The sequence below is a fragment of the Lathyrus oleraceus genome, chromosome 3, assembly GCF_024323335.1.
Source record: "Lathyrus oleraceus cultivar Zhongwan6 chromosome 3, CAAS_Psat_ZW6_1.0, whole genome shotgun sequence".
NCBI classification, from domain to species: Eukaryota; Viridiplantae; Streptophyta; class Magnoliopsida; order Fabales; family Fabaceae; genus Lathyrus; species Lathyrus oleraceus.
In genome coordinates this window covers 164,572,199-164,585,434 of record NC_066581.1, presented here as the reverse complement: position 1 = coordinate 164,585,434, position 13,236 = coordinate 164,572,199, and the positions used below count along the sequence as shown (strand labels likewise).

The following is a 13,236-nucleotide window of genomic DNA, read 5'->3' as shown; positions in this document are numbered from 1 at the left end:
CCACTCGCATAGTAACTGGCTCGAGAGTGTGTGTTGATTATAGAAGTCTCAACACCGCAACAAGGAAAAATCATTTTTCTCTCCCTTTTATTATCATATGTTAGAGAGTGTCACCGATCATGAATACTATTGTTTCTTGGATGGATACTCGGTGTATAATCAGATTGTTGTAGCCCCGAGGATCAAGAGAAGACAACGTTCACATATCCTTATGGTATTTTTTCCTACAGAAGGATTCCATTTCAGTTGTACGACGCCCCTGCTACTTTTCAGAGATGTATGACATCCATATTCGCTTACATGCTTGAAAAGCACATGGAAGTGTTTATGGATGATTTTTCTGTTTTTGGTTTTTCTTTGTATAACTATTTAACTAACTTGTCTCTTGTCTTAGAAAGGTGCCATCAAACTAACTTGATCCTGAATTGTGAAAATTTCATTTTGTGGTACAAGAAGGTATAATGTTAGGTCATAAAATTTCTCACAATGGAATAGAAGTTGACAAGACAAAAGTGGAGGTCATTGCTAATATTCTTTCCCTAGTGAATGAAAAGGGGATAGGGAGTTTCTTAGGATATGCAAGTTTTTATCGAATGTCTATAAGAGATTTTTCAAAGATTTCTAAACCATTGACTAATTTACTTGTGAAAGATGAACCTTTCACTTTTGACAAAGAGTGTAAGGTGGCATTTGAGACTTTAAAGAGTAAGTTAGTTTATGCACCCATTGTGATTGTCCCATATTGGTCTCTCCCTTTTGAGATCATGTGTGATACACGTGATATTGTGGTAGGGGGTGTTAGGACAAAGAAGAGAAAAACTTGTTCATGTGATATATTATGTTAGTCATGTTCTTAATCCTGCTCAGATGAATTATCCAACTATCGAAAAGGAGTTGTTAGCTGTTGTTTATGCTTTTGACAAATTCTGGTCTTACTTACTAAGGTCAAAAGTTATTGTGTATACTGAACATGTTGTTTTGAAGTATTTGTTTGCTAAATAGGAATCAAAGTCAAGACTCCTAAGATGGATACTACTCCTCTAGAATAAAAAGGGATGTGAGAACACCGTTGCTGATCACTTGTCCCGCATTTTCTAGATTGAGGAGATAGAAGAGACACACCTTATTCAGGATGACTTTGTTAACGAACGCATCTTGACGATTACTGATGTTCCATGGTTTGCAGATTATGCGAACTATTTGGTAGGTGGGGTTATACCTGATGATTTTGACTATAACAAAAGGAAAAAGTTTTTACATGATTGTAGGTTGTATACGTGTGATGGTCCTTTCCTTTATAAAAATGGGATAAATGGATTGATTTGAAGATGTGTTCTAGAAGGAGAGCAGAGGGACATTCTCAAGGTGTGTCACAATTCAGAATATGGATGACACTTTAGTGGAGATAAGACAGCAGCCAAAGTTCTCCAATCAGGGTTATATTGGTCCACTTTGTTCAAAGATGTTCACTTCATAGTGCTAGAATGTGAAAATGCCAGAGAACATGTAACGTTTTGAAGAGGAATCAAATGCCTCATAATGCTATGTTGGAGGTGGAACTGTGTGATGTATGAGGTATAAATTTTATGGGACCGTTTCCACCATTATTTGGCAAGAAATACATTTTGGTGACAGTCGATTATGTGTTTAAATGGGTAGAAGCTGTGGTATTACCCACAAATGATGACAAAGTGGTAGTGAAGTTTCTGAGAACGAATATCTTTGCAAGGTTAGGAGTTCCAAGGACACTAATAAATGATGAAGGTGCACATTTCCTGAATCGTCTTATAAAAAACTTGTTGAAAAAATATAATGTGAAGCATAAAATTGTCACCTCATTCCATCCTTAAACAAATGAATATGTAAAAGTTTTAAATCGACAAATCAAAAGAGTCCTAGAAAATATAGTTAAAATAAATCCTCAAGCTCTAGCTCTAACTCACTCTACATATAAAATCTTATGTACCGATGTATCTGCATAATTCAATAATCGAATAAATGAAGATAAGAGTTCTCTACTACACTCTCACACTACTGCATGATGGCTGATTTTCAATTCAGAGAAACATTTAATTGGAGAAGACGGATTCCAACCCGTAGCGCTCTAGTAATTCACTGAAATTCTAATTATTAAATTACTAACGGTTGGGGTAGGTGTTAAAGGGTGGAGTATATGAATATAATTAATTAATACCCGTTAGATAAACAGCTCAGACATTCATAAACGTATACCACGTGGCAAGCATTTACCCTAGCACCTCTAGAGTGGGACCCACCGCAAAACTCAACTAACTTTCCCATCATGCAATTGCGTTCCCTCGATCTCACTTTGTTTCTTTTTCTGGAAAAACAAAACACAAGTCTCATCTTCTCGCTTACGCTTTTCCTTTTCCACCCAACTCAGTTTCTCCACAACATAATAAAGCTTTAAAGCTATTTACATAATTATATAAAATTATTATTTTTATTATGTTATTACTTGAAGCAGAAATATAAATACAAATTAAAAGAAAAATAAAGAAAGCTCCAGAAAAGGAAAAGCTTTCAAATGCTTTGATTGATTCCAGAAATTCAACAATGGAATCCACCGTTACTATTATTCCCTTCTCTTCCTCTCTGTGCTTTTCTTTCTCAAAAATCAAAAGGTTGTTACTATTCTCTTTTTCCTTTTATTTCAATTCTTCATCTAGGTAGGTTTCTTCTTCTACGAGCCAACCTCAATTTCAAACTTCTAACCGTTTTTTTTTTGCTGAATTCATTATACGTAGGAAAATTTTCGATTATAATTATTGATATTATTTTTATTTTCCACTTCTTGATTGCGGTTATTAAATTCTATCTTTATAAGAATATATATGTTAAATTTCTATTGAAATCAATTCAACTTTCCGGTTAAATTGATCTTCTAGATTAATTGATTGCGGTTTAACTGTGATGTATGTGACAGTGCTGTGGCGGAGAGATTTTTGAGGGGAGAGAGGAAGCATGGGGAGTAGGGTTAGACATTCGAGGAAGAGATTGTTGAAGATAATGAAGTGTCTTTGCTCAGGGGAGGTTGTAAAAGAAGAAGATACAATCGTTCCTAGTTTGTCGGAATCTCTTGCAACCAAGGATTATTATTCGGCGACTCCGAGTGGGATTTCTGGCCAAGATGGACAAGTTGAGAGGAGGCCGGATTTTGGTAACATAGAACAAGCTGAATCGTCTTTGCGTGAGAGTGGTGGTATATTGAATTATGAGGTTAATTCATTTTCTTTTTGACGATATACTGCATAAATAATATATGACTTCATCTTTGTGTTTAGATAAACAGTTTAAGTGCTTCAATTCATATAAGTTATCTGCAAATGGAAATGCGTATACTGTAGAGACTACATAATCATTTTCTAATTCCTTAAGTTTTTTTCGGTATGTTATTAATAGTTATAATTAACATGTTGTAATAGACCTTTCGATCCCTACATTTATTTGTGGAAGGTTGAGAGCATCCAACATCTAACCATGAGCTGTTTAATAGAATGATTTGTTTTACCTCTGTCGGTATGTGTGTGTGATTTCAATCCACTTCCTGTAATCTGCAGGAAGCTAGAGCTTTGTTAGGGAGATATGAATATCAGGAAGGAAACATAGAAGCTGCTTTGCATGTTTTTGGAGGCATAAACATAGCTGCTGTGACTCCCAAGATAAACAATTTCCTTGCCAGAAGTAGAGAGCACCCCAAGAGACGCTCTCGGGATCACACTACTCCATCAATATCTATACACACAGCTGGATTACTATTAGAAGCAATCTTTCTAAAAGCAAAATGTTTGCAGGTTCTTGGAAGGTTTCAAGGTACCCTTATTAATTGTTCGATTCATAGATTTGCTTTTGTAGCTTTTACTAAATATTTTCATTTTATTTTGCATATTAAGATGCTCTTTATTTGTCTTATTCCCTATGTTCCAATTATTAGTTTCTGTTACAGGCTTTTGATTTAACAAATCTATATAATTCTAATCAAGATGGGCATGTCCTTAGAATTCTAAGGCTTTAATAAATTTAAAGGAAGTTTTCAGCTATGAGAATCCAAAATGTTAACTAATATAAAATTTACAATAATTCTTGCAGAATCTGCCCACACATGCAAATTTATTGTTGACATGATTGAGTCTTCTTTACCTGAAGGCCTGCCTAGAAACTTTGGAGCCGAATGTAAATTGCAGGAGACTTTAAGTAAGGCAGTTGAGCTACTTCCAGAATTATGGAAACTTGCTGAGTGTCCACGTGAAGTTATTTTGTCTTACCGGCGTGCACTCCTTCATCAATGGAATCTTGATGCAGAGACCACAGCAAAAATTCAGAAAGAATTTGCCATTTTTCTTCTATATAGTGGAGGGGAAGAAATTCTCCCAGATCTTCGTTCCCATATCGACAGTTCATTTGTACCAAGTAATAACACTGAAGAGGCTATACTTCTTTTAATGATTTTGCTTAGAACAACATCTCTAAATAAAATTGAGTGGGATCCTTCAATTTTGGAGCACCTTTCATTTGCTCTATCGGTTTCCGGGAATCTGACAGCTTTAGCCAATCAATGGGAAAAATTACTCCCTGGTACTATCAATCGAAGAGAAAGGTACCATGCCCTTGCTCTTTGTTATTTTGGGGCAGATAAGGACTTGGTGGCCTTTAATCTTCTTAAAAAGTTGTTGAGTAACGGAGAGGATCCAAAACATGTTCCTGCTTTGTTAATGGCTTCTAAGATATGCTGTGAGAACCCTGACCTGGCAAAAGATGGGGTTAGCTATGCTAGCAGAGTTCGTGAGAACTTGGGTGAAAGATGTAATCAGTTGGAAAGTCTCGCTAATTGCTTACTCGGTGTTTCACTTTCAACATACTCAAAATTAGCTGTTTCTAATTCTGAGATGTTTGAGAGACAATCTGAGGCTCTCCATTCATTAGAAATCGCAAGCACTATGACCAGAATGAATGACCCTCTTGTACTTTACTATTTAAGTTTAGAATGTGCAGAGCAAAGGAAGTTGGATTCTGCACTTCTTTATGCAAAGCGCTCTCTAGACTTAGAAACCGGGTCTAATATTAAAGGCTGGTTGTTGCTAGCCCGAATATTATCAGCACAAAAACAGTTTTTGGGTGCTGAATCTATTGTTGATGCTGCTTTGGATCGGACTGGAACGTGGGATCAAGGATTTCTGTTGCGAACCAAAGCTAAACTGCAAATTGCACAGGGGAAGTTGCCAAGTGCCATTGAAACATATATTCAGCTTCTTGCTATTCTTCTGGTTCAGAGAAAAACTTTTGGTTCAAGAAACAAGCTATACAAGGTTCATTCATTGTTGTGTTTGGTGATTTATAACTCCGAGTCATATGATATGCCTTTTGTCTTCTTGTTATTGTCTGAAATGATTGAATGTAGTCTGCTATAAACTTGTAAGATTTATTTGCTGCAAGAATTTCTGTTCTGCTTTCCAATGCCAGATCATGTTGTCGGTAACAATCATAGTGAGAGTAGTGAGGCATGACCATTGGACATCATTTATCGAAATTGAGTTGGATTAATATCTTACGAAAAAAAAACCAAGCAGGGTTCAACATAGTTCCTTCGGATATATAGAGGAGAAGGACGAGATTTTAAAATATGGTACTCATTTAAAGGCGTGTGTCACTTTGTTCACATATTGATGTGATAATCAGTCTTTTTATGTGTGAAGATTTTGTTAAAAGTTGTGTATATCTACACTGTTTGGAGTCTGCATGTTTGGCATTAGATTCATTGAGTTTTTTTCTTCTAATTGTGCTTTAGGTTCTGAATAGGAACTCAAGATTCTGATTCTGCATTCTTTTTATCTCCCACTTTTCCATTTTCTTATATTTAAAATCGAAGATTAATTTATTCTTCCAGCATACTAGATACTAACTCTTTTAACAAGAGATCATTTGGCTGAAATAATTGTGGGTATAGGCCCTTATGGTATTGAAGAATTTAAGCCCCACAAAAGTCAGCGATATATTATGCCAATATTCATAGCAGGCTGGTTTCAAGTCCAAATTTACCGGTTCTTTCTCCCCATTTTGAACCATAGTACCGTATGCTAATTCAAGATTCTATAAGAGCTGGTACCTGTTAATTTCTTAGTATTAGTTGGGACCATATATTGTTTATAGTAAATTGGTGTATATTGATGGTTATTGATTTCATCAATGTTCCTGCAGATCTATTAAACTATTTGGTGAAAGAGCGGAATATATAGTTGGATTGCTGACACTTTTAGGTGCATACTTTAGATTCTAGATGCAATTAATCAATAGGTTGCTATTTTTTGTTGGTTATTCTTATTGAAATGTTTGGCAAATGAATGTGCTCCATAGAGATACGATGAATGTGCACACTTTAGATTCTAGATGCAATCAATTAGCAGGTTACTATTTTTCGGGAATGCATATAATTTGTCTTGAAGGTTTTATTTAATCTGCACACCTTATTTATCCAAGGTTTTTTATTGTTTTTCTAGTGTCAGAAACTTCAAAAGTAGCATTTTCTACCTCCTTAGTCCTTACCCCTTTATTTTGAATACCCTTTGAAACAGGACAACAGAGATCATGCTAGGAACTTGGAAGTTGAAATATGGCATGATCTTGCTTCTGTATACATAAGTCTGTCACGGTGGCATGATGCAGAGGTGTGTCTTTCAAAATCTAAGGCCATCAAACTATACTCTGCTTCTAGATGCCATGTAATAGGTAAATATATGATATGGTTTATCTTTTGATTTATCTGTTACCCTTCGCATTGTTTAATACTATTATAGCAAAGAATATAGTGCTCAAGATTATTATTTAGTTTCTTGTGTGTAAATCTGATAAAAGGTGGAGGAGATAGAAGTTGGAGAAGAGCATTAAACTTTCACCAATTTATTTGCTTCAGACTTGCATATAATGGGTTTTATTCTGCTTGCTCAATTTCCTAGGTACTATGCTTGAAGCAAAGGGTCTTTACAAAGAGGCTCTAAAAGCTTTGGTTGACGCATTGAGCCTTGATCCCGGACATGTCCCCAGCTTGATCTCAACCGCTGTGGTTCTTAGACGGTTTGGTACTCCATCGAATCCTGCTGTTAGAAGCTTTCTGATGGGTGCACTAAGGCTCGACAGAACTAATGCTTCAACTTGGTATAATCTTGGCATTCTTCACAAGGCCGAAGGTAGAATATTAGAAGCTGCCGAATGTTTTCAGGCTGCAAACTCTCTTGAAGAATCAGAACCAGTGGAACCTTTCAGATGACAGTCTACATCTACAAGCATTTACTCATGTGATTCCATCTCACACTTGATTATTCATATATAATTTTCATTTTTATGTTTTCTTGACGTCGATATAGGAAAAAAAAAAAGATAGGCATGATTTACGAGTTAGAATCTTTCTATGGCTGTGAGCTGCTGTCCTTCCCTTTTGGATTGTTGCTCAAGGTTGATACGGGCTTACCCGTTCATGTATAGTTTTCTTCTTTTTCCCTGTATTGAGATAAATTTCATTAAATACAATGGAATATGTGTCCAAAACAAATAAAAAGTTGAAGAACTGAAGGTTATATAATGTTAATTTTTTTCTACAGAAATTTTTGCAGTGCAGCTTCTCCATAATTTGAATTGCATCAATCTATAGTCTCAAAAATCATATAGAAGAGCATCTCTCTGACAATAGAAAAGATAGGAGCAATACTTCAGTTATGCATTTTTGTGATCATATAACAAAAAATAAGTATGAAACAAACATATCACAAGAGGTTAGATTGGCGAGGGCTTTTCATTGATAAATATATCATACCAACTATCTGAATATAAACACTATATTTGTGTTTTATTGCAACTTTTGTTTGGACTAGTTCTGAAAGTAGGTTAATGAGCCCAAAAGTAATCTATACTCCAAGAGATGTCCCGTAAAATAATTACAAAAATATATGTAGTCCCATTTAAGAAACCTATAATATCTTTAGTAAAGAAAAGAAACCTATAATATCTATGACACTCACTGTCATTGTCATGCAACATGTTAGGTGAGAGGTTGAGATTTTAATTTTAACACAAGAGAGTAAAAACAGGAGGGAATTTGTTTTCGTAGGTATAGCCATAATCCACCCCTCATTCAGACCCGCCCCTCAAAAACTCACAAAAGAGCAGGGTCGGACGGACGTGGTTGAGAGTGCGAGTCTAAAACTTTGGTCCATCTAAAAAAAATGAGTGGGTCCGCGGACAATGCATCTTTTTATTCTAAAAGTGACAAAATTTTATATTATTGCCTCCGAACAAAAAAAACGGGACGGGACGGACATATTAAAGGGTGCGAGCATAAAACATTGACCCGACCCGCAAAAAAATGCAAGTAAAATCGGCATGCCTGACGGGTCGGACCCATTTTTCCACCCCCACTCGTAGATATTTGTTTCCTCAATGGCAAAAAAGAAAACGTACCTATGCACATGTTGAAGAAGCATATAAATGTGGCTATGGACGCCTATTTGGTGCATTCATTGTTGGAAAGGATGAAGCAGTTGTAAGTTGTTGTAACATGGTTCTAAGAAACAAAGATCTCACTGCTCATGCTAATATTACTGCTAGAGAGAGGTAAATTTTGTTGAATAAACTTTAATGTTATAGTTAATGGGTTTTTATTAATAAGTTAGTGGAGAGATTAAGAGTCTGTTGTAGTTGGAAGGTCAAGAGATAGTGGTCAATTAATAGTATTTACTAATTATTATGTTTTCCTAGAATAGCTGAAGTTTCTGAGTCTGTATAAAGACCAAGGACGTACTCTAATGAAATACAGAAAGTTACAATAGATTTGTCTCCTTATCACAAATTGGTATCAGAGCTAATGGCAAACATGATGAATCAAATGTCGTTGCCACGGCTAACGAAGTTAAATTACGAAAATTGGAGTATCCAAATGAAAGCTCTTCTCGGATCTCTAGACGCGTGGGAGGTGACCAAAGATGGGTTTGAAGAACCAACAGATATTGAGGGATATACGACAGCTCAAAACAAGGCGTTGAAAGAGACGCGATCGAAGGATAAAACGGCATTATACATGCTGTTTAGGGCTGTTGATGAATCAGGCTTCGAAAAGATTGCCGGTTCGACTACGTCGAAAGAAGCGTGGGACACGCTAGAGAAAGTGTTCAAAGGAGCAGATCGATTAAAGCAAGTTCGACTCCAAACTTTTCGTGGAGAATTGGAGAGAATGCAGATGAATGAGTCAGAAAATGTATCTAACTACATCACGCGTGTACAAAAGGTGGTGAACCAACTCACCAGAAATGGCAAAACAGTAACTGATGCACGAGTTGTTGAAAAGATTTTGAGATCTTTAACAGATAAATTTGAGAATATTGTGTGTGCAATAGAAGAGTCGAAGGACCTTTCGATGCTCTCAGTCGAAGAGCTCGCTGGTTCCCTCGAAGCACACGAACAACGTAAGATGAAAAAGAAGGAAGAAGGAGTAGAGGGCGCAAATCAAACCAAGGAGCAAATAAAAGACGAAAAGGTACTCTTTTCTCAAAATTTTCGAGGAAGAGGACGTGGTCGTGGAGGACGTGACAGTGGTCAAAGTGGTAGAGGCAGCAACTTCGAGAGAGGACAGTCGATCCAGCAAAATTGGCGTGGCAGAGGACGTGGTCAAAGAGGTGGTAGGTCGAACCATTCCAACTTTGAATGCTACAAGTGGCAAGTATGGTCATTATGCGAAGGATTGTAACTCATTCAAATGTTATAACTGTGATAAAGTGGGACATCTTGCAAAAGATTGTCGAATCGAAAAGAAGGTAGAAGAAACAACCAATCTAACTTTGGAAGCTGAAGCAAATGAAGGTTTTCTCTTGATGGCTCAAAATGAGATCAACTCAAATGACAATGTTTGGTATCTTGACTCAGGAGCAAGTAACCATATGTGTGGTCACAAACACTTGTTTAAAGAAATGAGAAAGATTGAAGATGGAAATGTGTCTTTCGGAGATGCATCGAAAGTGAAGGTCGAAGGCAAGGGAACGATCCGTTACTTGCAGAAGGATGGGTTGATTGGATCAATTCAAGATGTCTATTATGTACCAAATCTTAAAACCAACATCTTGAGTTTGGGACAACTTACAGAAAAAGGTTATTCGATACTTATGAAAGAACGGATATTGCATTTGAAGGACAAGCTGGGACATCTGATTGCTCGTGTCGAAATGGAGAGAAATCGAATGTACAAACTGAATCTGATAAACGTTCGAGAAAAATGTTTACAAGTAAATGTCGAAGACAAAACGTCACTATGGCACCTACGCTTTGGTCATCTACATCACGCTGGTTTAAAAAGGTTGGCGAAAAGGAACATGGTGCATGGACTACCAGATATGGATTATGAAGGAAAGTTCTGTGAAGAATGTGTGCTTAGCAAACAAACAAGAACTTCATTTCAAAAGAAGGCAGAATATCAAGCTAAGCATATCCTTGAATTGATTCACACCGACATATGTGGGCCAATCACGCCAGAATCTTTCAGTAGCAAAAGATACTTTATTTCCTTTATCGACGATTACTCACGGAAGACATGGGTTTATTTCTTGAAAGAAAAGTCTGAAGCATTCGAGGTGTTCAAAAGGTTCAAAGTAATGGTGGAGAAGGAAACCGACAGACACATTAAAGCAGTTCGATCAGATAGAGGTGGTGAGTATATTTCGACAACCTTTATGAAGTATTGTGAAGAGCAGGGTAAAAGGAGATTTCTAACTGCAGCATACTCACCTCAACAAAATGGGGTGGCTGAAAGGAAGAATCGAACAGTCCTTGACATGGTTCGTTCAATGCTTAAAGGCAAGAACATGCCAAATGAATTTTGGGCAGAAGCTGTAAAATGTGCCATTTATGTTCAGAATCGATGTCCACATTCGAAGTTAGAAGATAAAACACCACGAGAAGCGTGGAGCGGACAGAAGCCAACAGTTTCTCACCTCAAAGTATTTGGAAGTGTGGCTTATGCACACGTACCAGATCAACGAAGAACGAAACTTGAAGACAAAAGTCAGAAATACATACTCATTGGGTATGATGAGAAAACAAAAGGGTACAAGCTATTTGATCCCATAAGAAAGAAGGTGATAGTGAGTAGAGACGTTCGAATAAACGAAGCAAGTAAGTGGGACTGGAACAGTTCGACATAAGCTATCGTCGAAGTTGAAGAATCATATGTCGCTGTACCACCAAACATTTCAACAAAACTTGAAGATTCTGACAATGAAGATGAACCTACACAACCCAGAATGCGAAGTTTGCAAGATCTGTATGATTCGACAAGTGAAGTGCACCTTGCATGTCTCTTGGCAGATGCTGAAAACATCAATTTTGAAGAAGCAGTACGAGACAAGAAGTGGAAAAGTGCCATGGACGAAGAGATGAGGGCGATTATCCACAACAACACTTGGGAGCTAGTTGAATTGCCAAAAGGTAGTCAACCCATTGGTGTAAAGTGGGTATTCAAGAAAAAGATGAACGCTCAAGGAGAAATAGATCGATACAAAGCGAGACTTGTGGCGAAGGGATACAAACAAAAAGCAGGAGTTGATTATGACGAAGTATTTGCACCTGTTGCAAGAATGGAGACAATTCAATTACTCATATCTCAAGCTGCTCAATTCAAATGGCCAATATTTCAAATGGATGTCAAAACAGCTTTTCTGAATGGTGTACTCGAAGAAGAAGTCTATGTTGAACAACCACTCGGGTACATGAAAGCTGGAGAAGAGAAGAAGGTACTGAAATTGAAGAAAGCGCTATATGGGCTGAAGCAAGCACCGCGGGCATGGAACACACGTATCGACACATATTTCAAGGAGAACGGGTTCGAGCAATGTCCGTACGAACATGCCCTCTATGTGAAGAAAAATGGAAGGAATGTATTACTTGTTGCTCTCTATGTTGATGATCTTATTTTTCTGGGCAGTAATGATCAGATGATAGAAGTGTAAAGGCAAATTGTCATACAACATACAATCATAGGTTTCGATGATGATAAATGACCACCATGGATGAATCGGCATTGTCGATTCCACTTCTACAAAACAAATGCAACATATCCTTTTCTATGCTCATCTAAAACTGCTATATTTCATACAACATATGTGGATAAAATATGATCATGACGCAATGCATGAAAATTACAAAAATATGAATTTTTGCAAATTTGCAGGGTTTGAGTCGACCACAAGGGTCAGCGCATGAACCACGGGTCAGCGCATAACATAGACCAGTTGGTGATTGGTCAGCGCATGATACCTTGAGTCGACCACAGGTCGGCATATGGCATAATGCAGTTGGCCACGGGTCAGCGCATGGAAGACTTGAGTCGACCACAGGGTCGGCGCATGAAACTTTCACTTTCCCACGGGTCAGCACACGCCGACCTATGGTCGACGCATACTGAAGCATTTTTCAGTCTGTCCAAAATTGCAGGCCATGCATCGACGCATAGACCTGCTATGGTCGACCGCTCGTGCGCAAATTCTGTTTTTGAAGACTTTCTACTCTGTTTGAAAAGCTGTTAATTTTGGTTGGTAAGTTGGTTACTATATATAGCAGTTAATTACTTGTATCAACCAACATTTGTCAAATTGATCTCAAGTGTTCAAAGAAACAAGAAAAAGTGAAATAGGTGTCCAAGATTCATCATCTTCATCTTCAACATCTCACAACACATCAACTACACACAATCATTTTTGAAGTGCTTTGTGATTGGTTAAAGGTGATAAGGTTCGAAGCCGAGATTGGGGAATCCGGTTCGGGTTGAAGCTTGTGACAGGTTTTTTCTTGAATAAAACCGTTGGGGTTTTGTCCTCCAAGACTGGTTTGTTTTTGGGGGTTTTTGGACGAATTGCTTCATCAATTTTCAGCTGAGCGAAGGTGATTGAGAAGAGGAAGTCTTCATCAGTCTAGTAGCGGATTCAGTGATATTGAAGGGAAGAATTCGGGTTCGATTTGTTGTCGTTGAGATCAGCCGGGCCGAGGGTTTGAAGAACGGAGGGTTTTTCAACAAAGGGGCTAGAATCGAAGGTCTATCAACAACAATCGAAGGGCTTGATTCATCTTGAATCAAGGAACAAGGAGTGGAAGCAACATTCAACATCTTGAGAGTTCTGTTGTATATTTGCTTTGCAATCCTTGTATAAACGGTTAAATTCAACAGGTGATATCTATTAAATCATC

At 37.4% G+C, this 13,236-nt stretch overlaps 1 protein-coding gene across 3 annotated transcripts; it reads left to right on the top strand.

Annotated features, from left to right (window-relative positions):
* The first annotated feature begins 2,327 nt into the window (after positions 1-2,327).
* Positions 2,328-7,616, top strand: LOC127126020 (protein NPGR2). Of its 3 annotated transcripts, none has more exons than XM_051054883.1 (6): positions 2,328-2,690; positions 2,948-3,240; positions 3,582-3,834; positions 4,111-5,327; positions 6,591-6,744; positions 6,972-7,616. In XM_051054883.1, exons 2-6 carry the CDS (start codon positions 2,986-2,988, stop codon positions 7,280-7,282), a joined length of 2,190 nt encoding a protein of 729 aa, XP_050910840.1. In that variant the 5' UTR covers positions 2,328-2,690; positions 2,948-2,985; the 3' UTR covers positions 7,283-7,616. The 3 variants fall into 3 exon arrangements, with proteins under 3 accessions (XP_050910840.1, XP_050910841.1, XP_050910839.1); XM_051054884.1 differs by having other exon boundaries at positions 2,328-2,645; positions 6,591-6,683; positions 6,972-7,221; XM_051054882.1 differs by having other exon boundaries at positions 2,329-2,645.
* The last annotated feature ends 5,620 nt before the right edge of the window (positions 7,617-13,236 follow it).